The sequence below is a fragment of the Pseudopipra pipra genome, chromosome 16, assembly GCF_036250125.1.
Source record: "Pseudopipra pipra isolate bDixPip1 chromosome 16, bDixPip1.hap1, whole genome shotgun sequence".
NCBI lineage: Eukaryota > Metazoa > Chordata > Aves > Passeriformes > Pipridae > Pseudopipra > Pseudopipra pipra.
This window is the reverse complement of record NC_087564.1, coordinates 13282021-13309250: the sequence shown is the minus strand read 5'-3', so window position 1 is coordinate 13309250 and position 27230 is coordinate 13282021. Positions and strand designations below refer to the sequence as shown.

The window sequence follows — 27230 nt, the reverse complement described above, 5'->3', positions numbered from 1 at the left end:
GAGGTTTTCCTCTTTGATTCCAGACCCCTCTCATAGGCCTAGAAGCAAAATACATAATCAAGACTTGAGGCACTTGCTATTTCTAAGTGAAACCCCCAATTAACCCCTAATGTAATTCATGGCCTTAAATGGCAACAATCAAGCAGGAAGAAAATAGCAACTTATTCATCTTCCTTTGTGGGACATCTTTAAAACACATTTTCTATGAACAAAATTCTTGAAGCATACACATAACTGGAAATTCCAGAGCTCTGGTCCTGTCTGTACTTGAGATTTGGGATGAGGAGCTAATATAACCATGCTAAGCCAGCTGCTCTCCTTGGACATGGCTGTGTGTGATGGGTGTGCTCACAGAAGCTCTAGGTGATTCTACACGGCCCTCCATGTATCAGTGAAGTGTAGGATAGTGATATTAGGAAGAAAGTCTTCCCTATGAGGGTGGCGAGGCCCTTGTACAGGTTACCCAGAGAAGCTGTGGCTGCCCCACCCCTGGAAGTGTCCAAGGTCGGGATGGACGGGGCTTGGAGCAACCTGGGATAGTGGAAGGTGTCCCTGCCCATGGCGGAGGGTTAGAACTGGATGAGCTTTAAGTCCCTTCCAACCCAAATCATTCTGTGGTTCTATTATCTCACAACTACAGCCAAAGTTAGAACATTTAGCCTGGTTTGAGCCCAGATTGATGATGGCTGCACACACAGACAGTGAAACTGAAAGTGATAGGTATATATTTAGGGTTTTTACTGGGAAGAAGGGGTAGCTGCACCCACTTTGTTCATGTCAACCCATTCAGTACTTATGGGTGTTCTGTCTTTCTCACCCACTTTGTGAACCAGGAGATGATCGTTCTCCCAGATACGTTGCTGCCTCCATGGAAAACCAGGGTGCAAATGGAGCGAGCACCCTGGCAGCTGCAGGACATCCCGGCACAGGTATCCTGCCAAACCAGCAAGGCTCCCTCTGCCCTCTGAGTCACTCCTGTATCCTCAGGCTCCTCACAGGGTGAATTTACATCTTTGGAGCCAACTCAGGGCTTCATAGGCTGATGTGAGTCAGCGGCCGAGGGCAGAGGAGGCCGAGCACCCCAGATACCACAGCAGTGGCGGTCATGGGGCTGAGGTGAGGGAGCTGCTCCCCCGAGCAACTCTGGTTTTGCCCCCAAAATGACGGTGCCCTCAGAGCCCACCGAGATGTGAGGGGACAGCTCTGAGACCAGGCTGGATGGGGCTCTGAGCAACCTGGTCTAGTGGAAGGTGTCCCTGCCCAGGGCAGGGGGATGGAACAAGATGAGTTTAAGGTCCCTTCCAACCAAAACCATTCTGTGATTCTACCATCAGGACTAGGGCAGTGATTGTTCCCCTGTACTTGGCACTGGCGAGGTCACACCTTGAGTGCTGTGCCCAGTTCTGGGCCCCTCAATTCAGGAAGGACATTGAGGGACTGGAGCACATTCAGAGAAGGGCAACAGAGCTGGGGAAGGGTCTGGAGCACCAGGAGCGGCTGAGGGAGCTGAGGGGGCTCAGCCTGGAGAAAAGGAGGCTCAGGAGGGACCTTCTCGCTCTCTGCAACTCCCTGACAGGAGAGTGGAGCCAGGTGGGAGTCGGGCTCTTCCCTCAGGCAATGAGTGACAGAATGAGAGGACACAGTCTTAAGCTGTGTCAGAGGTGGTTTAGGTTGGACATTAGGACGAATTTCTTCACAGAAAAGCTGATTAGACATTGGAATGGGCTGCCCAGGGAGGCAGTGAAGTCACCATTCCTGGAGGTGTTTAAGGAAAGACTGGACGTGGCACTGAGTGCCATGGTCTAGTTGACACGTTGGTGCTTGGCCAAACGTTGGACTCGGTGACCCCACAGGTTTTTTCCAACCTAACTGATCCTGTGATCCTGTGACTCCACGGACCGGCCACTCCCACATCATGGCGGCGCCGCCCTCAAGATGGCGCCGGGCAGCGGCCGCGCCGCGCTCAAGATGGCGGCGGGGCGGGCACTGCCGCGGAATCGGGTCATGGCCGCGCCGGAAGAGCCGTGAGGCGGCCGGGCCGGCGGGGAGCGAGCCCGGAACGCGGCCGCTCCGAGCGGGGCGCGGGGAGGCGGTGGCGGCTGCGGCGGGGCCGCGCGGCCGCCGCCATGTTCCGCTCTGGAGAGGTGAGTCGGGGCCTGGGGGGCTCCGTTCGCCTCCCGCTTCCCTTTCGCACCGGCCCCTCGGGACGCCGGTGACCGGGGCTGGGGGAGCCGGGAGCCCCTCAGGGCGGGATCCGGACTCGAGGACGGGGAGGGCGCTCGGCGGTGGGGCCGGGCCGCCGAAATGGCCCTTCCCGGAGTGTTTTCTGGGGTGGGTCACAGGGGCTGTGAGGTGAGAGCAGCCCCCCTTCCCCTCAGGAGGTGCCGTGAAGTTAATGACAATTTGGGCTGTGGTTTCGTGGTTAAGGTGTGGGCATGTGGCAGGAGAGCTGTGGGTGGTCTGGTGCTGGACTGGAGTGTTGGTGTGTGTATGTGTAAATATGTATATATAACCATATACACACATATGTATAGATGTGGTTATATAACCCTTAAGGTTATTGAAATGGATGGCGCTTGGAGGAAAGATGTAGAAAGAGAGAGCTGCGATATATTTAGGAAAGAATCAGGGACAGTCACTTTTCCAACTGCAGACTAAGTGGAATGAATGGAAATGTTTTTTTTCTCCCTATTCCAAAGCCCCAGCAGCGAAAGAGTGGGTGAAGGTACTGTGGCTCGTGTGAAGTTTTGCACTATCTCCGTGTTGTCTTCTGAGGAAAAGCTTTTTGGTTTCTTCATGCAGATGGAAGTACTTAAAGATCCAGGTGTTTCTGTTTTTTCTCACTTTAAAAATCCTTATCAGACTCAGGGTATCTGTTTACTCAAAAGTGTTGCTGAAGTTTCTGAGCCAGTAGCTTTACTCTTTTTTCTTTTTGTTTCTCCCCCCAGGAGGTTGTAAGCGAGGAGAGTGAGGAGGAAAGCAATGGTGTCAACTTGATGGAGTTCTCAGATGAGATCCTTCTGCACATCCTCAGCTACGTCCCTTGCACAGACCTTGTTCTGAATGTCAGGAGAACCTGCAGGAAACTCGCAACGCTTTGCCTTGACAAGAGTCTAACACATACAGTTCTCCTTCAGAAGGACTATAAGGTGGGGAGAGTAGCTTGCTTCTTCTGTTAGCTGTGAAGACAAATCTGACCTCTGAAAAAACACCAAGTAGAACTTTCCAATGTGTCTGCATGAATGGACTGTTCTTGAACTCTGAAATCAAGCACACAATAAACTGTTTTATAAAAGCATTTGTTTTCCAGAATGCTTTGTTAGAACAGCTCTGTGCTCCCTTAGTTTTATAAAATACTGTCAGTGTAAACTTCTCTGTGTTTCTGGAAGCTAAACAAAAGTAAACGTGGCCTGCCATTTTGTAGCCATTTGAGTTACCATTTTCTCAAAATATGTTTTCCCTGTTGCTGTGCAAAAAAAATCTTGTGTGTGTTGCTGTCAGGCATGCAGTCAGTGAAACTAGAATTTGTGTATGTGCTATGACAGAAATAAAGCTTGGGACTAAAGGGTGATAATGGTTTTATGGGAACTGTATCACCAAGTGCGGGCAAGGGAAAGCCTCTCTTACTCATTTCCAGAAGAGGAAACTGGATGAAGAAGAATGGAAACATTCTTCTTTCAGTTTGAGTTTCCATAGATAGTTCTGCTGAAATAGATTTGCTGGCAGAAAATGGAGGTGGTTTCCATTCCACTGTCAGCTGCTGAACAGCTGTAATGCAGAACTGCGCAGGCTAAGAAGCTAAAGGATGTGTAATCTTAGGAGTCCAAAGCATGGCAGACTGAGGTGCTGGGCTGCCATGCCCAAACCTTTGGATGAGCCACATAATCTAAGTGCCAAACACTCTTATCCCCTTCTCCAGCTGGGGAACTGAGTCAGTGCCTTATATCTCATTGACTGTGGTTTTGTTTGGGTGCAGGTGAACAAAGACAAAGTGAAGCAGCTGATGAGGGATATCGGGAAGGAGATTTACCAGCTGAACATGGCTGGGTGCTACTGGCTGCCCAGCTCCACCATCGATCACGTAACACGCTGCAAGAACCTGGTGAAGCTCAACTTGTCCGGGTGCCACGTCACCTCTCTCCGGCTCTCCAAGATGCTCTCCACGCTCCAGCACCTGCGCTCCCTGGCCATCGATGTCAACCCGGGCTTTGATGCCAGCCAGCTGAGCAGTGAGTGCAAAGCCACCCTCAGCCGTGTCTCGGAGCTGAAGCAAACCCTCTACACGCCGTCGTATGGCGTCGTCCCGTGCTGCACGAGCCTTGAGAAACTGCTGCTTTATTTTGAGATCCTCGACCGCTCGCGAGAGGGGTTCATGCTCTCTGGGCAGCTGATGGTGGGCGAGAGCAACGTGCCCCACTACCAGAACCTCCGCATCTTCTATGCCAGGCTGGCTCCTGGCTACGTCAATCAGGAGGTGGTGAGGCTGTACTTGGCAGTGCTGAGTGATCGGACGCCTGAGAACCTCCACGCCTTCCTGATCTCTGCCCCCGGCAGCTTTGCGGAGACGGGAGCCACCAAAAACCTCCTGGACTCCATGGCTCGAAATGTACGTCTGGATGCTTTACAATTGCCCAAAGCCTGGATTAACGGCTCCGGGCTCCTGCAACACTTGAAGTTCAACAACCCTTTCTACTTCAGCTTTAGCCGATGCACCTTATCTGGTGGGCACCTGATCCAGAGGGTCATTAATGGAGGGAAGGATCTTAAAAGCCTGACCAGTTTGAATCTCAGTGGCTGCGTTCACTGTCTGGCTCCGGAGTCCTTGTTTCGGAAAGCAGAAGATGACATTGACAGCAGCATTTTGGAAAGCCTGGTAGTGTCTTGCTGCAACCTGAGGCACCTCAACCTGTCTGCAGCTCACCATCACAGCTCTGAAAGCATTGGGAACCACCTGTGCCAGCTGCTGTCCAGGCTAAAGCACCTGCTCTCGTTAGCACTGCCGGTTTGCTCCATCACAGATGTTGCTGCAACTGTGGAGAAGCCTCCCACGGCTCCTAGTTTGGTGCCCCAAACATTTGGAAGGAAAGTTCGGATTGGGATACAGACATATCCAAGGAACTTAGCGGACCAGGCAAATCAGAAGATAGAGTCCTCAGTGTTCTGGGCTCTGATGGGAAGCCTCCGGTTTTTGGAAACCTTGGAGATAATTGGGTCCAGTTTCTCCTCTGCCATGCCCCGCAACGAGCCAGCAATTCGGAACTCGTTGCCTCCTTGTGTCAGGGCACAAAGTGTGGGGGATTCAGAGGTGGCTGCCATTAGCCAATTGACTTACCTGCAGAGCCTCACCTTAGCACAGCTGCCAAGTATTCTCACTGGCTCTGGGCTCGTTAACATCGGGCTGCAGTGCCAGCACCTGCGGACTCTTTCCTTGGCCAACCTGGGCATGATGGGGAAGGTGGTCTATATGTCTGCTCTCATGGACATGCTGAAACACTGCAAGTGTTTGAGAGATCTCAGGTGAGGGGCTGCCCTTGAACATCTCCCATTTTGTTTGTGGGTCTCCAGAAGTGTAGTGTTTGGTTTGTTGTGGTTACTGTTAAAACTGTAGTAGCTGCAATGGCTTGAAAACTGGGTATTTTCCTTCCTGACTTGTGGAGAATGGGAAGGCATTGCATGTTTTCCTTGAAGGCTCAGGATATGCCCTTTAAGCAGTGTTTTAAGAATAAAAAGTGCTGTGACTGCCTTCCTCTTAGATAAGAAAGAGTGGATGCTGCATATTTTGGAGCTAGCAGCCTGTCAGAGCTGGTTAAATACTACGAGCCTTTGCTGACTTTTTGGCTTTGTGTATATGTACATTTCTTAAATTTCCAGGAAAGAAGAGGTTCCTATACTGTCCAGATAATGTAGAGTTCTCCTCAGGTTTCCCAATGAGATATTTTTCTGCCTTTGGTTTGTATTAAAACCCTCACCTCTTTGGTTTTTTATTTCTTTTCTTGATAATTTACCGAAAACATTCCAAATTTACAGTTTGTCCTGTTGGTGTTCCTCTCCTGGTAGGATTTAAAGAATCTGATCCTAAGGGGTGCACAAAGGAGCTTCATGGTAGCCAAAATGTGCTCGTGAAAGCAAAGGGCACAAACCGATAGTTTCCTTGCACCAGTCCTGTATGAACACAAATGTTATTATTTTAGAAAGATGCTTTTTTTCTTTCCCCCTGCCCCAAATCAGGTTATTTTGGTGAAAATGCAGAACCTGTTAGTCCCATTGTCACAATGGGACTGTTCACAAAAGGCTCCAAAATGCTGAATAGTTGTGGCAGCAAGGTCACTCTGGGCACAGTTCAGTTGCTGTGACTGAAATTGTTGCTCATCAGCTGGGACCGGTGTTTGTGGGCCTGTTCCTGATCCACTGCAACAGTGAAGGGATCCAGGGCAGCTAAAACACCTCAGGAGGGTTTTCATGTTCCACCACTTCCCATTTATAACAGGCAAGGAATATGCAGATCTCTCATCCAAGAGATGGCAGCTGTTGGAAATTCATTTGCTCGATGTCTTGGGTTACGTGAAAGTGTCTTTAACCTTCAGGAGAGCAAAGAACCACTGAAGGACTGAGGGCTGGGAAAGGAGGTTTGGGTGTGCAGTGTTCCTATGCTCAGCCTGGGCCCTGTAGTTTCCAGAGCCTTTGAAATGGAGGCCAGGAGCAATAAATACAGGTGGGAGGCAGCGTAGAGCCTGGAAAAAAGGCTGGAACAAGGATGTCTCCTTGTACCATGCTTCCATGCAAGCTATCTATCCTCTTTCCTGACTAAGATCTCATGTTTTATATGGGCTTAAGATGGTTTTAGTGTTTAGCACTTCCTCCTGATAATGTAGTTTCCTTTTCATTTGACTGATTCCCTGCTGTTCCCACCCTTTTTTTCCCTTCCCATTTTTTCCTGTCTGAGTTTAAGGCGATCTTCCAAAGCAACATTGCCATCTAGCGAGTGAAGGGCGGCATTGCAAGTGTGGCTGGCGCGTCTCAGGGATTCACCTGCAGACCTGCTGTCAGGATGCTGAGCTTTTTGTCCTAAATTTTCAGTGACCCAATAATGCTGTTGAAAAATTGAAGAGGATGCCCATGTCTTTGATATTAATTTTAATTTATTACCCACAAAGCGCTGATATGCTCTAAGGATCTCTTCAGACAATGCCACCCGACAGCAGTTGCAGGCTGAGACTAAACCAGAATTTATCAATTAACAGGATTAAGTTGCTGAGATACCCCTGGGTACTACAAAAACCTGTGCAGAGATTATCCAGATCAGGTTGGGACCGACAGCTTGTTATCACCTAATGGATTAACCTTCTTGGAGCTCTTGGCCTTCCTGACCCAATGACTGAGATTCCCAAGTGCTCTGAAGCCCTGTAGTAAATCTGCTCTAAGCAGATGAACTCTCCTGGTAACACCAGCCCTGAGCAGGTTCTGCTTCCTGCAGGCTGGTTTCTGTGAGGGAGTCACCCAGATATGCTGCTGGTTAAAACACAGGCCCCACATTGGCCAGGTATGGCTTCACTGTGTCATTTTGTTTTCCTGCTGGATTACCATGACAGAGGATCCTGTCTCTCTTCTCTGGGCCAAGTGTTTAGGATGAAGACTGGGTTGATGATGGTTGTTCTTCCCGTGGGCAAGCAGTACCTCTGATCCTTTGCCAGGGATGGTTGTGGTCATTCTCTTGGTCCCAGAGGCTTAAGTTCTGCATCACCCTGTGTGCACTGTGTGTTTTTCATGCCTGCTTCTCTCTAGGCAGTAAAGTGAAGGTATTAAACTGAAGATATGACCGTTTTGATCAGTGCCTGTGCACTGGAGCAGAATCCACATCACCTGCTCAGTGGATGTCAGGTAGCAAAGACCAGGCTGTGCTTGTAGGACCAGAATGGATCTGCTGCTCACCAGCACCAAGGCTTGTCTTACCCGACATACTTTGTGGAAAACTTGCAAAACCAGGGTTATTCCAGGGTTGCTCCCTGCGGGCACCGGAATTCTGCAGTTTAGGGCCTTCCTGCCCGTTTGTGTCCTTGTCTGTCAGCAGTGGCGACACTGCTCGATCCATTTGCCATCCCCCCATGAATGCGCTGCCTTCCCTCTTGTCTGAGAGCTGTCCCAAGTGTGAATTGCCCATTGACTTGTTTTTGTTTATTCCCGCAGGCTGGAACAGCCGTACTTCTGTGCGGGCGCCCAGTTCTTCCAGGCACTGAGTCACTGCTCCTCTCTCCAGCGGCTTTGCATCGTCTCCCGGAGCGGGACTCTGCAGTCTGACGCAGTGATGTCATTCATGGCCAACTGCCTTGAGGTCATCATGTGCCACATGTTTATGGGAGAATCTCTTACCGTTTGCAAAAATCTCCAGCAATCCATTCTGCGGAGGTGAGTGTGGAAGGGGGTTGATGTGGGATTTTTGGAGCTGTTGGAGATTTATCTCCGTTTCCTTGCTTGCCAAGGTTTATATGGCTTGGAGCGCTTGTTCCAAGAAGCTAATAGGTACTGCGTAACTGCTTGGCACGTAAACCGGCCTCTTACTTTAATAAGAGTGAATCAGTGAAGTATCTGAAGGTATCATATGAATTTTTGATTCCATTCCCACCCATGTTCTCTGCAGTTCCGTTGGCTGAGTTGAAGCTCTGGATGTAAAGCTCCATCATAAATCAAATGACACTTTTTTGTGTAAACAAAACATCTGCCGACATTTTAAGTACTGAGAGATTTGACCTTGAAGCTTTCCTCCTTTCCCACAAGTGACTAAGATAATTCTCTGTCCTCTAATCACTTGTAAATGTCACTTACTGATAATCCCCTGGCAGCGCAATTCAAAGCCTTTAAAGGGTTGTCGTGAAGGGTTTTTTCTTCTGGGGGATGCGTGAGGGGGGAGAATTGGTACAAACTGCCTTTGCACGTTTGGCAGTTCTTAAATGCATTTTGCTTGGCCCCTTGCAGTGTTCTGAGCCTCACGTGTGGGAAACGTTTGTGTGTGAGCCGTGAACTGCATTTGAAAAGAGAGCTTTTAATTACGCTTGGCATTTGGAAATCTTCTAATAGTGGCAGTCACCTTACAAAATATTTCCCATGCAACAGACTTTCCATTATTATTTTTTTTCTATAAGGCTTTTTTCCCCGCCTTCAGTCTGTTTTCTTTGTCACCTACTGTTACTGGGCCCTGTTAAGCTCTAATAAAAATTTCAAATCACACGGCGTTATTAGTGCATCCTAAAGGGTGCTCCTCCCCCCCAGCCTTCCTCCAGCTTCAAACTGACTTATTACACTTGGCTTGTTTCCGTGGAACAAATCCAGAAGAGCCTGTGACTATATTAGCTCCCTACCAAACTGCTCCCGAGATTGTTACTGCCTCTGAAAGCCTCTGTGTCCTTCTGGGATAGGGATTGTTGGAAGCATCTGAGTAAATTCCTTGTGATGCGACAAGGATTCTTTGAGTTTGTTTTTCACGGGGCTTCTTATCTGTAAAAACATTTCTGGTTTGATTTCAGTTGTGCTTTGGGGATCCTTAGAAAGAACCACAAATCCACAGTTCCTGTTTTTTATTTTCTCTCGCCTCTGAGGTGCCGTTGCAGCACTGGCCAAAATTTAAATGTCCACTTACTGGGCAGAAATACACCATTCTGCAGTATTTTCTCCCTTGTTTTCTCTGTCATGGACAGATTCTCACTGCATTCTATACCTCTTAATAATCTAAACCCTGGGAATTTTCCAAAGAGCAGCTGATGCCTCATGGAAATGTTAAAGAACTATTTTTGTATTTAGCGACAGTTCTGGCTGTCAAACTTATTTTTTTCTTTTGTATTTTATTAATAGCGACACTTGTATCAAAACAGGATTTTTTTGAAGGTTGGGTTTTATAATTTTTTTTTCTTTTTCTGCTGAAGAGAGCATCTGCTCCCTCTGCAAATTCTACACCTGAAGTCATAATCCTCTGTGACATTGTAATTGGTGGCTCTGGAAACGATTTTGATGTCACGTAAGATTATGACTTCAGGAGGAGGATAAGTAGTGGGAGCAGATGCTCTCCTAAGCAACAAAGATCCCGTTCTCATGCAACTGTCTCTAGTAATAAAATGGAAGGAACAAAATACAGAAAATGATGTGTAAGCAAAGCCTGGAGTCTTCCATGAGCTATCAGCGAGTCTTTAACCATGTGACTTCTCCAGTGATCCCATTCTTATCCTTGCACAAATGTGCCTTCAGATGGAGTCAGGAATTGACTTTCTCTTGGCTGCATTTTGTCTGCTGCTCCAAGGGCAGAGACATGTGCAGTAAAATCTATGTGTGTGAGCTTTAACCTGTGGGTGAGGCTCTAATTCACACAGCATGGCTTCCCCTAAAAGTGTGCTGCTGTTGTCTCTCTAATCCAAGTTTTACATTGGAAGACCCCATTGGGCAGCAAGTTGGAAGTTATATATCCTTGTGCCAGAATAAAGTAAAGTGAATTATCCTGATTTTTTTTTTCCATTTGTTTGGAATGTGTGCAGGTGCTGCATGGGGAGCACGGAGAGGGGTGGAAAGGAGGGACCAGAATGAACCTTTGTTTGCTCCCTATTCTTCAGGTCCCAGTGAGGATCAGAGTTCCTGCTTTAGGGCTGTGGAGATGGTGGTGTTTAGGCTGAGAGATGGTTTTGAACAGGGACGTGGGGCTAAAGTGACTCCCATTCTCCCAATGCCTCTAAAAAAAGAAGAAATGTGAGTGGGAATGGGAAAGGCCCAGGGCTGAGCACACACCAGGAGTTTGCTGCAGGAAGTACAGCTGGGAGGGCTTGAAAATGCAATGTAGTGCAGGGTAGTCCTTTTTCAGGTGTGGATGCACAGTGGATTTGGGTCACAGAAGAGACTGGGACCCATCTGGGGAGAACAGACTTGTTTCGGCTGTGGAATTGTACTGGAAGATGGTGTATATACAGGGTGTGGTGATGGGAGCTTGGGAATTAAATCTGCTGCATCACACTGATGACTTACAGCATGATTCCCAAACTCTCCCCTTTGACTATAAAATGAGGTTAGTGTTATGTATTTCTGTTCCACTGGCCTGAAAAGAGACTTATTCTTGTGTCTCTTGGTCTTGTGACAGCTCTGAGCCAGGTGTCCAGCTTTCTGGTGAGCAGTTTCTGCTTGAAGTTTGCTGATATTTGGGACAAACTAGTTTGTGTATTGAAGTCAGTAAAAGCCTCTGATTCAGTTCTGGTTCTTTTGCAATGACACACAAGAGGCAGAACGGGGCTCATCTGGAGCCTCATCAGCAAACAGGAGGCTTGCAAGGGCAAGGTCTCCTCTGAGCTGTAGAGAAGACTGTAAAGATTGTTTCCCTCTGGGCAGATAAATCATTGCAGTGTTTTTCTTTATTCTTTTTCCTTCACTGTGAATGGGAGGGGTGATCTCCTTTATGATTCAGGGAGATACTCTGCACATAAGAAGGGCCTGGTGGTTAGAGTGGGAGATGTGGCTTCAGCGATCCATATCCACTTCCCTGATCTTCCTCAGATTTCACATGACAGTGGTCTAGTCTCAGTTTTTCTGTAAAATGACATTTTTTTTCCTATCACATGGTGCTCAGCTGCTGCCACACTTCAGATAGCAGCACATCCAACAAACACAATGTTTTCCATTTTATGCTTGGACCCAAACTTTGCTGGAGTGCTCAGCCCCAAGCGCGTGTTGTCCCTGTTTAAATAAGTCTTCTGTTCAAAGCACTGCAGCAGTAGTTCCAGAAGCACTAAAATACCACAGTTTGAGGCCCTGTGGTTGTAGGTTCAGGAGTGACCCCAGACCTGTTGCTGTGCCAAGAGGCTTCTTTACAGAAAAGGTAAAATTGCTTCTCCCTTTGGGACTGAGCTGCTGTGCTGGGATCCTTTCTAAAGGCTTGCACAGAGCCTTGTGTCCAAAGGCAGGTCCGAGGGGATGATTCTTGCTACCAAGAGCTTTCCCGAGGCTTTCCACGCTGTTATTTTGTGGAGTAGTCAGTAGATGGAGCTGTGACCCATGGAAGGTCCCACCGCTTGCCGAGGCTGCGTGCTAAATAATCGTATTTATACGCCAGTGTTTCTCTGCCCCAAAAATGCTGCGGGCAAGGAATTTGGATGACTTCAGGCTTGCACAGCTACATGATGTGGTTAGTGGGCACTTCACAAATGTGCAGGAGAAGTTGCTTTCCTGGTGAAGCTTACAATTGGAAAACAGGCTGGAAGAGGGGATGGGAAATGCTTTGGCAAATATCCCCTTGGCCTCAAGGGCAGATTTTTATTTTCCAGTGTGTGCCTTTAGAATTTTGTCGGTTTTAGCTGAAGTGTTTAAATAGCTCCTACCATAGTAATGATTTCAAGGACTCGACAACACCAGGCAATACAAGCCCATGAAAAGTCCTTGGAAAAACACCTTAGAAAAGGATCAAAAAAGCTAGGATAAAATAATAATTAAAAACCGAAAAAAAACAAACAAACAACCACTCAAAAACAAAATGCAAAAAACCCAAACAAAAAAAACCCCAAAAGCAAACCAAAAAACCTCTAAGAACACAGTGTCATTAGGGATTCTTCATACGGATAGGGAAGGTGTCATGGCGTAGAGGTGAGCTATGATTTATAGAAATGGAATCCAAGCTAAGCCACAGCAGAGAGAGGAAAACTGTGGTGCAGCTAGAGTGTGTTTTTGGGTGGTGGGTGGGCAGCTGGGCTCGGCTGCTCGTGTGTCCCAAAAGTGCTGTTGTGAATTCCTGGGGGCTTCTGGCTGGGGCTGGGGCTGCCCGGGGCGCTGGAGCAGCATCCCCCCGGAGCTGTGGGGTCGGAGTGGGGTCGTGGCAGTCCTCCCCCAAGCTCTCTGCCCCTGCTGCCCAGCCACGCTGGTGCCTGTCTCCAGCAAAAGGCACCCGTGCAACTCAGCACTGGTGAGGCCACAGCTCGAGTGCTGTGTTCAGTTCTGGGCCCCTCACTATAGGAAGGACATTGAGGGGCTGGAGCATGTCCAGAGAAGGGAACGGAGCTGGGGAAGGGTCTAGAACACAAGTCTGATGAGGAGCAGCTGAGGGAGCTGGGGGGGCTCAGCCTGGAGAAAAGGAGGCTCAGGGGGAACCTTTTTGCTCTCTGTGACTCCCTGACAGGAGAGTGGAGCCAGGTGTGGGTCAGTCTCTTCCCCCAGGTAACAAGCAACAGGATGAGAGGAAATGGTCTCAAGTTGTGCTAGGGGAGGTTTAAGTTGGATATTAGGAACAATTTCTGCCCCCAAATGGTTGCCAAGCACTGGCACAGCTGCCCAGGGCAGTGATGGAGTCACCATCCCTGGAGGGATTTAAAAGCCGTGTAGATGTGGCAGTTGGGGACATGGGCTTGGCAGTGCTGGGGGAATGGTTGGACTCAATGATCTTGGAGGGCTTTTCCAACCTAAGCAATTCTGTGATTCTTTGACTGGAGTGACTTTCAGGTTAACCAGTGTTGGAAAGTGCGGAGAATTTTACTCATTTAGGACAATCTGCCCGTTCTGGGGATCCAAGGCCCAGGGAAAGTGAAACACTTAAGTTACTCTGTCTTCTGCCTGTGTCATGTATGAGCACTGCTTAGTTTGAAGTGACTTTCACAATAAGATTCCTGCCACTTTCTAGGAATTGCTGTTTCCATCTGAATTGGATCTTCCTATTCAATCTTCTGTAGCATTACCTAAATTTCTCTCTGCTTGTTATTGCCCTTTTTTAACATGAAACTCTTGGCTGGATCTTACCTTTTCTGAAACTGCCGATTCCAGTGGCCCTGTGTGGCTGTGAGAGCTATCATGCTCACTGAAGGGAAGAAGCACCCTCCTGGGATTCACTTGCAGAAATAGGGCTTCCAGGTGGGAGCAAGGAGCTGAAACTGAGTATTTGTAAAGTGCTGAGTGAGCCAGTTCCTCTCCTGGCGTTTACCACAGGACTGAACTATCACAAATGAATTTTTGCTCACCTCAGGGCTAAGCATTCCCCCCTGCCCTGGATATCCCTGAAGTATTCCTCTTGTCTGGCTTCTCATTGTGGGCTCAGCTTCCAAAAATCCCTTTTTGGGTAATCCTTTTACTGTTAGAGGGGGCTGTAGGAGCAGTAGGTGTGTGCAAGATCTTTGAATTCAGCTGAGTCCTGCAGCGTCGCTCCCGCACTGCTGCATCGGATTGACACTGCAAAAAGCTGGTATTAGCACCTAGGGCTCTTTTAAGATTTGCAGGCTGGTTTTGCATCCCTTCACCACCTTCTCTTCCTTCTGACCTTGAAGAAGTCCTGTGTCCCAGAGCCAGTGGTGGCTGCTGATCCCGCCCCGGCAGCCTCAGCATGCCACGGGCTCCAGGCCCCGTAGAAGTGGGATTGCAGAAGACTTAATGTATCGCCAGGCTGGTGGAGTGAATCATTAGCATCCTGCTCAAGCTTTCATTGTCTGTTTCATTTCCTGCTCTTGGAAACCCCTGAATCATTCTGTCACAGACTGAGTAACAAACTGCATCCTTGTCAGCTTGCGTTGCCCAAGGATTCCTTGGCGGGCTTGGCAAAGGCTGACTGCTCGAGGTGTGGCCCAGACACCTTTGCTTCTACCAGGGATGTTGTTTATGGGTGGGTTCAAATACTTTACGAGCCAGCACAGCTTGTGGTACTGTCCCCAGTTTGCCATGTTAATTTATCGTCTTTTGAGGGTACTCACAAAACCCCTTCTTTAAATGCATTCCTGTGGTTGACCCAAATGGCTCGTTCTAGCTGCCAGCTCATGTGTTTTGAAGGGAATTCAGTCCTGAAACCTTCCTCAGCGGGTAGATTGGTTTGTGCATGAAATAACTTTCAGGGCTTGTCCTCTCTCTCTTGGCTGAGAAATAATATTGGAATAGTACTGTCGTGCTTTCTCTTCATGAGGGTGTAAAAGGCTGAACGGAAGCATTAACTGCAGCTTTAAAGCATTTCCATAGTAAAATAAATCTAATTGAGCAGTTATTGCAGTAGCTTTTTAATTTGTGGAAGAGATTAGGAAATAACTTTCAGCTTGCTCTGGCAGAGCACTCCCCTAGGACGTGTCCTGGGCTCTCTGGCATCGCTCTTTGGGCTATTATTCCCTCCCCTTCTAATTGTCCAGTCACATTTGACTGATGCAGAGTTCAGCTGGCAAAATAATGTAAGAACCTCAATCTGCAGGCGTGTTTGATACAAACCTCAGTTCACAGGAGAAGTAGCAGAGTGCCATTCATGCCTTACAGGGAAACCACAGCAGAGAGATGTAATTTGCCTCAGCTCGGGATGAGTCTGATGTGTTATTGCTCCTTCCCTGTGGCTCAGTGCAGTGGCAGATGATGCTGCCTTGGAGATAACGGGGGAAGAGTTGGCAGTGATATGTGTGAAGGATTTCCAGAGTCCCATCTACACCCCTTGGTCTCAGGTTGGAGGCTGTAGTGATGGGATTTACAGTGAAGGAGAATTGACAGGCTTTGGGAGAATGTTGGTTTGTCTGTGTGGACATGAAGTGATGAAGACACCCCTAGAGGAAAACACCTTATGGAGAAAATATCTCATTGTGTGGAGTTAAGAGCAGCCAGAGGAATCACAACAGCTTTCCCTGTTTCTGAGGTTTGGTAATGAAGTCTGCTCAGGCAGGGCTGGAAGAGAGAATGGCTCTAAGGAATGGGTCTGCTTTAGAGTCAGTGTGGGGAGGCTTTGCACCCCTCTTGAGAGGCTTCTGGGGGATGAGTGGAGGGCAAGAGTCCTCCCTGCTCACAAAGGAAGGGATCTGGGAGAATCCCACCTGCAGTTTCTTTGGCATGGCTGGAAAATGCTCTGTAGAAGCTTCACTGGCAATCACTGTAAGCAAGGAGAGCTTTTGCAGCTCCCTGGTACTGAGGTCAGGACACGGCCAGTGGAACAAATTTTAAGTGGTTGTCTGGCCTTTCCTGAGAAGACGAGGAAAGTGTGTGTGTGTTGGGTCATGCTGCTGCCAGCTGCTCCAGCTTGTCCTGGCACTTCCTCCATTCCACCGTGCCATGCTCAAGGAAGGGAGTTTCCAGCCTGGCTCAGGTAAGCTGGCTGAGGCTTTCAAGACAGATGCCACACTTGAACTTTGAGATGTGAGCAAGTCTCCCAGAGAAGGCAGGCTTAGGCTGTGCCTGGCAGAGGATTAACAGGGGTTTGTGAGTGTAGATCAAAGAGCTGCGTACAGGGCAAAAAGTGAGTTGGTCCCAGTTCTCTTCTCTTGGGAAACTTGTGCCTCTCCAGAAGCAGCTCACCAGCCTGTGGGGGAGGTCTGGGCAGAGAGGGGAAAAGGTGTGCAACTGCAGCAGAGACTAGTTTGCATTTGAGAGTCAACCAGAGTCCACATCTGCTCTGTCCCTGCTGTGCTGTGTTTCCCTAAATCAAGCTTCTCCTGGTTTCCTTCCTTCCTTTCCATCTCTGGAACCTCTTTTCCCATAAGCCCAGCTCAGTTTGTGGAGTTCAGAGATCTGGCCTTGATCCACTCCTGACCCCATCACTGATACACTGTATTTCTTCACTTTATCTGCTGTGTGCTGCTTTTGTTGGCAGTGCTCAATTATCCCACCTTGTGTGCCCTCTCTCTTGTTTGCCAGCTTCTGGGAAGTGGGATGTGCTGAAACACTGGAATTTGGCATAGGGCTTTCCTTGGGTTTCTCTGGAAATCTCAAGGGGAAATACATTCCTCAGCCCCAAACACTGCCTTATCCTTTCCTTCCAAGTAAAGAAGGTAAGTTTGAGCAGCACCTGACACAGGGGAGCAGTCATCTTCCAGGGTCTGTGGTGCAGAGGGTTGCAGGGGGGGTATAATCCATCCCTCCAGGCTGGCTGGTGAGATTCCCCATGGCTTTGGGCTGCCCTTTGGCTCTCTCAGCAGGTGGAGTCTGCAGGGGACTTGCTGGACTCTCTGGAGAGGTATGTCAGTGTTTGCCAGGAGATAACTGCATTCCAGGGAGGGACTCTTTTGTCTTGCTAAAATTGAGGAAATCTGATCAAAGTGCAGCCTTGCTTTAGACTTTTTCTCTTTCTTTTTGACTTTGTCACTGACCTACATATTGAATCCTACTACAGTGGTTGGAAGTAAGTGAGAGTGTAGTGTCAGGCTATTTACCAAGCTGTTCACTTGAAAATAACCTTACTGTGTCCAGTCCACACCTGTTCTGGGATAATTTTGGAGACAAAGAGCAAACCATCGTTAACCCTTTCATCCCATACAACCTGTTCAAGATCTAACAGCAGGGAGACATTGTACCTCTGCTGATGCCAGGAGGAATTTGTGACATAGGGTGTGCTTTGGTGTTGTTTCCCAGCTCTGTGGATTATTCCAACCAGCTGCTGAGGCCCGACTGGCTCTGTGTCCACATCCAAATGAGGACACTTCAGAGACCTTCTTGTGAAAGCTCCTGCTGGGTGGTTGTTGGTTTGGTGTTGAGTCTGCTGGACCAGAGGCTATGCTGGAAAATATAAGTGTGGGGGGTGTGTTTTCTTTGTTATCCCAGTGGTTGTTTCTGATTAAAGGATCTGTTTTGGAGGGGCTGCAAGTCAGTTGCCTAAAAAACTTGCTTTCATTTAATTAATCGTGATGAGTTTAGTCTGGAGGTTTTGTAGAGCAGAGCAAGCAAGCATATCCTTGGCTTTTTCCCTCGGAGCAAAAAAAAAAGCAAACAGGGTTTCATGTCTGAAACTGCAGCTCTTTTGTCTCCCCAGGTCGACATCCTTCTCTGTCCTTTGGGTTTTAATTTTACAAGCCATGCGTTTGCAGAGGTGGATGGAGTTTGAAGTCCATCCAGGTGTGGAATGAGGAAAGAACCCTCAAGAAGATTACAGGAGCTATTCTGCAACTCATTAACTCACTCTCTTCCCCTTCTTGTTATCTCCTCCCCATGCCTAGGGCCTTTCAAACTAGTGCTCTAAGTGCCTCTCACTTAATCTAGCCCACCTGGACAGGTGTATGAAGAAAGGAATTGCCTTCCGGGGAAGGACTAAAGGAGCATAGATTGCAGAGGGAGGCTGCTTTTGGGAACTGCTAATCCCAGTTTAACATTATGACAGCTGCTCGTTAAAATCAGGGTGTTTTTTAACAGGCAGTTAAAGGAGAGGCTTTGCACGCACATTTAGCTGAGAATAATAGTGAACCATGTGCATTTGATTTTTTTTTTTCCTTAAATCACGCAAATTGTACATGGAAAGAATTCTCCGGCGTCAACTTGCTGGGGTTTGGAATTTACAAGGTTTGCAGTAACATACAGTTTCCTGTTGAGGGGGGGGGAGAAAATTACAAAGCTTTCTTTTTTTCCTTTTTTTTTTTTTTTTTTTTAAGATGAAGTTCAAACCCATCATACAGACCCAGCCTCTTTGGAAGGGACACTGAGTGCATCGGGGTTTTTCATTTGTCTCAGTGGCAGTTCATCATGTAAACTTGTCTGGGTTCTTGTTTTTATAGCTACATGTAAAGGCTGCTTATAAACTACAATTTTGTATACGGTGAGAAGGCAGCACGCAGATCCAATTTGGGAGAGCCTGTATACAAAGGAGGAAGCAGAGGTTTGCTTCCCTTGGGGAGATAGCAGTTTCTTCCTTGCTGAACTTCAGTAAACTTGGTCTATTAACATGATTTTCTCTGCAGGACTGTGGTGTTGGATAAGAAACATGAAGAGCTGAGGCAGAGGAGGGACTATCAAAGAGACATTTGGCTGTATTTTATATGAAATCACTGCAGACTTTACCAGCTGCCTCCCAGATCAGCAGTTATTTTGCTGGTTGATTTCTTGAGGGCAGTGCTGTAGAAGTAAGAAGCTGCACAGCTCTTACATGAGCCCCCAGATCCACTGGAGGAGCCGTGTCCTCTTCTGTCAGCCCTTAGGCATGAGGCATGACGGGCAGGTCTGTGATGCAGAAAGATATAAAATTGCCCCAGGTAGTGCTGGAAGTCCTTACTCCTGCAGCTACTTAGGCAAATGAATTTAACCCACCAGGACTGAGCAACTAGCCTGGGAAAGGGTGTTTCTCTGCCACATTTTTGGCAGCTCCAAATAATTTGTGGATGGAAATATCCTTTCTGTCTCCCAGGAAATGCCAGTCTCTTGTGTCCCTTTCTTCAGGTTTGGCTGTGTTGCTACCTGGGGTTTTCAGGTGTGTTTCCAGCAGCCAAATCTCCAGCCGTTCCCTCTCTGACAGAAATCTGACCGTTTCAGAGCTAGTGATGAGCTGGGAATCTTCCAGGCACTCATCTGTCTAAGAGAAGTTTGTTGAGCAGTGAGCTTCTCTTTAGGCTCAGCACAGCCTCCAGGGACTGGCGCTGCCAGTGTGACTCTGCCTCCCTGAGAGTGATAATGAACTGGTCCTTGTCACACCATTCAGGGGAAGCATCTTGGTGGCACAGGGCTAAGAGTCACAAGCCTTTTTAATCTTAAGGTATAGCTGTTAAGGGAAATTATGCTACAGTTTTACCCCCCAGCTTTAAAAGACTGAACTCTTGCTATACCACACTGAGTAATACTGTTTCTCTTCCCCTACTCTTCCTCACAGGTTGCTGTCATGTAGGGTACTGGCTGATGGGGACTTGATTTTTTTTTTCTTTTTGTATGGTTCTTTCTACATTGTTTAATGGCTTTAACTTTTGTAGATCTCTTCCTCTGCTCTGCAGCCTGGATTAAAAAGGAGGCTGCAGTGTGTGTGTGTGTGTGTGAGTGTGAGCACACTTAAATGCTTATCTGCACATCTGAGCTTTCTAAACTTGCCTGTGCTCTAATTGCAGAGTGTAGACTCTGCATGCAGAACAACCCAGCCTGAAGTGATAATCCCAGGCTCAGCCCCCAGGGAATGCCTGGCACTGCTCTGGCCTGATTTTCCTAATGGCTCTGCAACTTGCTGCTGGTTTGCAGGTGGTTTAAATTGTTATCTCTGAGCACCTTGCCCGGCTTGGGCAGAGCTCTTGGGATTTCTGGTCCTTTGAGAATACCTGTATTTTGTGATTTATTTATTAATTTAGAAAATCTTCTTCCTCTCTCCCTGTTTTAGGTGCAATCTGGGCTTGTGCCAGCTCAGCACACTGGCTGAGAAGGGGTGCAAGCCCAGCCTGCACTCCCTGCTAACACAGAGAGGGAAGAGAGGGAGACCTGGAGTTCCAGCTGCCCCCTCTGAACAACCCTTCCATGCCCCCACCCCTGCATGATTGATATCCATGCCATTCCTTTCTCTTGCACTGGAGAATTGGTATTTTTCCTTGGCTAATAACCTGTGTCTGATTTAGTTTCCAGGCAGAACGCCCTGCATTAAATGTCGTCATTTTCCCTCTGCTTCATGAGGACTTGACAGAGGTCATCAGAGATGTCCCCATGCGGCACTTGGATGAAATTACCTTGTTTAAGAGCAGAGTGGCCGAGGAACCTCCCAATTTGTGGTGGTGACTGTCACAGCAGGGAAAGGACAAGTCAGCGTGAACACATGGAATAGCTTCTTGTTGGCCTGGATTGCCCGTCTTCGGCTCCTGGCCACCTCACTGGATGCTGTACAATCACTTTAACCAGGTGCAATTGCAAAATAATAATAAAGAAAAAAGCTGGTCCTTTGCAGTGGGGAAAAATCTGTTGGATGTTTGCTTGCATCTGAAAATCCTGTCTCAAAGGCTTCTGGAATCTTGATGAGTATTTCCTTGCGGTTGATATGAATTGTTTCGTTATTTTGCTGAAGTTAAAGGTAAGAGAGACTGACTTAACGATGCTCTTTCCCCTGTGTCGCCTGGTGTCTTTCCCAAGGGCCTCTGTGTACGTTGGCAGTGTGCTTTGTGATGTTGGTGGAAATCATTCTTTGCTTCGGTCTGTTTTTGGCAAAGTAGAAAGCCTAGGCCAGCTGAGAGGCACAAAAATGTGTTGCTCAATTGAAGTGCATCACATCTTTTCTATGTTACAAATAGGCATTTGTAGTCACACACATGCAGTCCTGGATATTTAAAGGGTTTTTTTGATGGAGAAGTACCACAAGGACTCTTCTTTTTATTTTTAAATAACAAATTAAGGTCATTAACACCTCAACCATGGTATATTCTTGCTGATGCTGTTTCCAGTGGTCTGGTGGAAGAAGTTCTCAGCTCTTTTGGAAATCCTTGTCTTAGGGTAGATGGTGCCTACAGTAAATAAGTTGAGGCTCAGATCTGATTTATATGCAGTCTGTCTTGCAGTGTAGATGGGAATGTAGTGTTCCAGTTCTGTCCTTATATCCCATGCCTTGAGCTCATGCTAATTTTAGAGATGTTATGAAGTATTTTCACAGTGTGATTTCAGTCGGCTTCTCTGCTCCACAGAACTTCCTCAGGCATTAGTAGTGGTCTGGATCACTTTCATATTGCCTTATTTACTGAGCACTTTTGAAAGCGTCAGACAGCTGTACCAAAAGCCAAGTAATGAATTCCTGGAGCTACATTTCTGGGTGGCATAATTTCCCTTGGTAGCAAACCAGGTCTGTCTTCTGCAAAGCAGCTACTGACCAGAGCTGTCTAAATTCACCTAAATCCCGAATGTGTTGAGCAGTGCTTTCCTGGGGAGGCCCAGAGTTGTCCAAAGATGATATCCCCATCTCCTTGTCAGCATTTTCTGCACAAGATGCCATCTCCCAAACAATATTCTGCCCTCAGTGTTCATAGGAGCCCTGCTCTGATGGGCTAGATTTGAGAGTAAAGTGCATCTCCCAGCTTTGCAGGACTTTCCCTCCTTATTTTCTGTCAGCCAGGTGTGAGCCTGCCTGAAAATCTGTCCTGCGAGTGTAAATCTTGAGCCAGGCTGTGATAACCCTTGTGCTTGGAGAGGTTACGGTGTAAGGAGCAGGTAAATGTCAGGCTCCTGCTGGCACAGGTCTGTGCCTCGCTGGAACCAAGCCCTGCATGGTTTGCTGGGGTTCCCTCCCTTCCCCTCTCAGGACAGGGAGCCAGCACAGTCTCTGGTTTGCAGTTGGCAGCAGGATGGCAAGGCTGACTCGTGCTCCTCTGGGAATGCTGCAGCTGAACTCTGAGCCCTCCGGAAGCGTTTGAGGCTCTGCCTCAGGTTGGGCTCTGTGCAGGTGAGTGTCAGGAGCTGGTGCCCTGTTCTTGGCATCCTGCTGCTCTTTTCCCTCCCATTCTCCCTGATGAGGTCATTCTTTCTACCTCTTGTCATATTACTTGCCTGTTTGAGTCCCTCTCTCCCTTTCCAATAGCTTTCTGCTCTCCTTCTACCCTCACTTCAGCGCATCTGATGGATTTTTTGGCAGAAACATGAGCTGCTGCTCTGTCCAGTTCAGGCCACTTCATCTCTGCCTGGTTTTTGTCCAGGTTTCTTTCCTAGGATAGCTAGTGAGGGTTAGGGAGAGTGTTTGCAAAGCTACTTTCACCTCCTTGTCTGAAGCATTGGCAAAGCTGCTTTCTCCTCCTTGTACCTCTGGCTGCAGGGCATGGCAGAGGGAAGGCTGAGGATATGGAACCAGCTCTCTGATGCCTAAGGGAACCTGTGTAGTCCTGTGAAGGAATCCCAGCAGTTTGGTAGGTGCTACAGGAGTGAGGCCGTTCCCACCCTCAGCAGGGATTTCCCCTCCACAAACAGGCTGTGGCATCAGCAAGAGCTTGGTACTGCTGCCAACTCACCTGTTCCTGTCCCACTGGAAAACCTGGATGGGGGACAGAGGTGTTCAGAAACCAGCTGTTGCTTGATAGTGCTGTTAACCCTTTGGTCTTGGGATTGCAGTCAACTGATGGAACAGGCTGTTCCTTTGGCTTGGCACATCCATATCCACCTGCCTTGTGTCTTGCTTGATGGGGGCAGCAATCAGGCATGTTTTATAATGCTGTTATTCTGTTGCCTGGGATGTGTTGTTTAGGCATCTGTATTTGTGCAAGTGGGTCAGAAATCCTGGTGATGCTACCAGGTACAACCATGGCTAGGAAAGGTCACCCACAGGTGATAAAGAGATAAAAATTCCTTTCACCCCCAATTCCGGGCCAGTGCTCGATATCTCTACTAGAAATCCTCTTATGGTGAGTGAGAATTTCCGCTGCTTCTGCACTCCAGGCAGGATTCACCAGATGTTAATAATGTGCTTATTTTCTCTAAGTGCTATTTTGGCATCGGTGTTAATTACAATTTATATTCTGCAACATTTACACTGGGAAAAGAACCCACCCTAATAGTCCCCAATTGGCAGAGCTGGGCTATTAAACACAGCTCCATATGTTCTGAGCGGAGCAATGGTTGGGACTCAGAGCCCACTCAGCGCTCAGGCTCCTGCAGGAAGCCGTAGAGGAGAAGAGGGGAGCAGAGAGATGGGTGTTCTGCTCCTGACTTTTATTTAATATGAAATCCCCCCTCCTTTTCTCTGTTCTCTGTCCCCATCTCTCCAGAAATCTCCCTCCTGCTGTCTGTGAGCATCTAATGAGGTGATCTCTGAGCCTGCTGATGCTGCTGTCCATAGTCTAAAATAAATGAATTCAATTCCAGAAGGTGCCCTTCTCACAGGGAGTGCCTCTGCAGGATCCTAGTCCCTGCTGGCCTGTTCCCTGCTGCGCTCCAAAGCAGACCTGCAAGCTTTGGGAACTGCAGCAGAAGTCTTTGCTTTGATCACCAACAAGGTGTCCACGCTTCTGTGGGAGAAGGATATTCTGGGACAGGTGCTGTTAGTGCCTAAAATCTGCTGTTGTTTGCTGCTCTGCTGATGTCCAAAGTCTTGTTTGGCAAAGTGGCATTTGGTTCCTGCAGGCTGGGAGGCTCTGGAGTGACAGTGGTTTTGGTGTGGGGAATTCGGAGTGGCTAAGTCATCAGTATTCCCCTGGGCTTCTTAGGAGCAGTGTAGGTTAAAGGATTGCCTCCTCAGCTGTTTGCAAAGCTGATTTCATGGTCTCTTTGGGAAGTGACAGTGTATCCACTGCTCCATCTGGGGAAGGAGCTGTGTGGTGACAGCCTTTCCTGCCTTTGGAGAGCTTGGGCTGCAGTCGCTTGTCTGTTGGGGAGGGGGTTTGGCAGGAGGAGACGAGACTGGAGTGAGAGGAGATAGGGCAGGATGGAGTCACGGACCTCGCACTGGAAGCCAGACACACATCATGAGTCTTGGCCTCAGTTTCCTCACTTGGGAAAGGGAGGAGGCTCATTTGCCTGGCAGGGAGCCCCCAGGGGTGCAAAATGCTCTCCCCTCTGGGCAAGGTGTTGCTCCCTGGGGAGCACAGGGCAAGGCTGGGGCTGCCTCCTCCTCTGCCAGGTGTGTGAGATCCTGGGGAGCAGAGCAGGACTGTCCCCTCACCTTGGTCTTCAGAGGTGTGAGCGTCCTGTGGGGGACTGTACACGTGAGGTGCTGGATGCTTTCTCCCAGCAGCACTTTTTTAGGATGGGGTGACAGAAACTGTGACTTTTCCACTGACGGAGTGCAGAAGGGTTGTTTCACCTGCTTAAGGGAGATGCAATTCCCTCTTGGCCAGTCCCAACAGAGTGTCCAGCCAAAGCTCCTCTCCCTGTCCACAAGGAGAGCAGTGCAGGAGCTGTGCTGGGTGTTGCAGAGGCGAATCTCCTTCCACTGCAGCTCTCCTGCCTGTGTGATGAGATGCACAGGCAGCCGGGGTACTCCAGCAGGAGAATCATTTCCATAGAAACCAATTGGGATCTTGTATGGGGAATAATGATTAATAGTGAAGGGATGTTGCCTCAGGCCCTTTTCATTTTTTAGGGGGCACTGAGGGACAAACTGGGGCACAGGTAAAGGGACAGGCAGACTCGAAAACTAATGGAAACCATCCCTTCCATTAATTTCCAGGGCAGCTTCCCCTCTTCTCCTCCTACCCAGCCCCCAGTGCTGCTTCCCAGCTTTCGTCAAATTTTCAAAATGGCTAACCTGGTTAGAAATAATCATAATAATAAAAAAGGATGGATGAGGTCTGACTACTAACATTGTTGCTGTTAGCAGCAGGATTTCAGCCATAAAACATGAAGCAAGGGAGGCATTGACCTTTCCGCTGTTTGAAATGAATGGAGACATCAATATCTATTGTTTTGTGGCATTGACCTCTGACGCTCTCGGTTCGCCCTCCCCTTTCTTTTTTTTTAATTTCCCCCTGACACTCGAGGAAAGGGGTCAGTTTGTACCATCTATTGATCCTGATCTTACTTGGTGATAGGGAAATAATTAGAATTTTAAAGATCTCTGCTGCATGCTGGCGAAATACAGAGAGGCACAGGCTAAGCCCCTGCTTGCTGCGTTGCGTTCTCCCCCCTTCTTGCAGAGATCCAAAGCTCTGAGATCTGAAGGAAGACAGATCAATATAGGTTTAATCATGATGGGGGTTTTATTCCAGTTTTTTAAATGGTAAAGTGTAACGTTTTATGTTAATGTTGTCGGAGTCTGGCTGCCTGGTGCCTTGTTTTATTTATTCTTTTAAGTAGCCCCTTCTTTTGTGAACTTCATCTATGTACAGAGAATGTGAAATCAGGCATTGCTAATTAGCTGTATGACAATTAAGTAATGTAGCACAAAACCATTAGGACACTGGATTTGTTTTTGAAGTTTGTCCTTTGAAGTGGAAGCTGCAACTCCCTGCCCAAGGCTGCTGGGGAAAATGTTTTTCTATCAAAACTTTCTTTGAAAATAAAATGTCAGTGTAAGAGTCCCTATTTCTGTCATCTCTCCCTCTAAACAGCAGGTGGAAATTGTTTCTCCTTGTAAAAACTGCTGGCATTGATAGAAAAGGGGAATTTAGGAAAGCATTAAATGGGCAGTTGGTCTCCAAACACCCTCAGTTCTGGTGGAGATGTTACCAAAAATGCTTGTTTGGAAGGGAAGGGTGCTGCGTTAGGAGAGAAGACCCAGCTCACGACCTTGGAGATGGCAAAGGGAGGTGGCCCTAAAACTGTGGGTTCAGCTCTGACACCCCAAGTGCCATCAAGGTGACAGCGTGGTCACAGACACCGACAAGCTCCTGGGTTCGGGCTCCTCCGTCCGTGCGCTCGTTTGACACTTGTGTTTGCATCTGGCCCTTTGTCCTCGTAGTGAGTCGAATTCTGAATGTGCAACTTTCATGTACGCTGGTGGCATGTAAAACTTCAAATAAAGAGTGAAACATTTGGAACCAGGTCTGTCTCCTTGCCTCCTGCTATCTATTTCCCTCTAAATCCAGAGCCCAAAGCCGCCCTCCCAGGAGGCACACTTTGGCACTGCGTTTTGAGGTGAGGTGTGTGTGGGCAGGGATGTGCCTGGGTGCAGCCCTAGCCTGGACTGGGAGCTGTGGAATGTCACTGGGAGTGCTGGGGTGAGCACTGCTGAAAAGGTTACAGCCCTACTCCCCCAGGCCTGAGGTTTTGGGATGCTGCTCCACACACCATGGTGCTTGTGGCTGAGGGCTCTGCTAAAGGAGCTACTTTGTGTTTAGGAAATGCTTCTCCTCCATGGATCTTGGAGCACTCAACTGCTGAGCCATGCTGCTGTGGGACAGAACACTCAAGGTCAGGTTGGATGGGGCTTGGAGCAACCTGGCCTAGTGGAAGGTGTCCCATGCTCGAGAAAATGTGCATCCTATTGAGCTGTCTCTTGTGTTGTTGTTTCTAGGGATAGTGGTACACGGAACCTAGGCTTCAGCACCTACTTTGGATTGAGAAAATCTACAAAATAAACACGCAGGAGGATCAGCTTTGTGGAAAATGGTGCAGCTCAGGTACCCACGTGCTTAAGTCAGGTCACCCCAGGTAGGTGAAGTAGAGGAGAGCGTCAGAATGCGGTTGTGATCGGTTTTTAAAAGGTGAGTGAGTCTGTGCAGGACTTGTGTTGGGACTGTGTGCTGGGATCTCTGCCTGCAGTGATCCAAGGTTTTATTCCAGGGTGGATCACGGGCCCTCCTCTGTTGTTTTTCAGTTCTGGCAGGTCTGCTCACTCGGGCACAGAGCAGAGACCCTCCCTCCATCCCTCCTGTGCTTGTATTTAACTTATGGATTTTATTGTTCCAATAACTTTTATCTAAATGTGGTTTTGGGGGAGGGAGGAAGGAGATAAGGAGGGAGGAGACTGAAGAAAGAATGTGCTTTTGGACTCTGCTAAGTCTCCATCTTATCGCTGGGCCTTGCCGTGGGGTTTTGGCATTCAGGATTCCAGGGGAGGACTCCAGTGGGAAGTGGCTGAAAGGGCCGTGGTTGATGTGAAACACTGGTGGGAGGAAACCCAAGGAAGGCCCATGCAGAGCATCCCCCTTCCCATTTGGTACTGATCTTGTGTCCTCTGCCAGCTTATCTGTTGGCAA

The 27230-nt window shown here is 48.3% G+C and overlaps 1 protein-coding gene across 1 annotated transcript; it reads left to right on the top strand.

Annotated features, from left to right (window-relative positions):
• The first annotated feature begins 1900 nt into the window (after positions 1–1900).
• On the top strand, positions 1901–26072 carry FBXL18 (F-box and leucine rich repeat protein 18). Its single transcript, XM_064673202.1, is given in 7 exon segments — positions 1901–1958; positions 1961–2103; positions 2106–2144; positions 2949–3149; positions 3977–5517; positions 8185–8403; positions 20247–26072. Coding segments are annotated over 7 exon segments (2343 nt in total). The 5' UTR covers positions 1901–1915; the 3' UTR covers positions 20404–26072.
• Positions 26073–27230: the final 1158 nt, after the last annotated feature.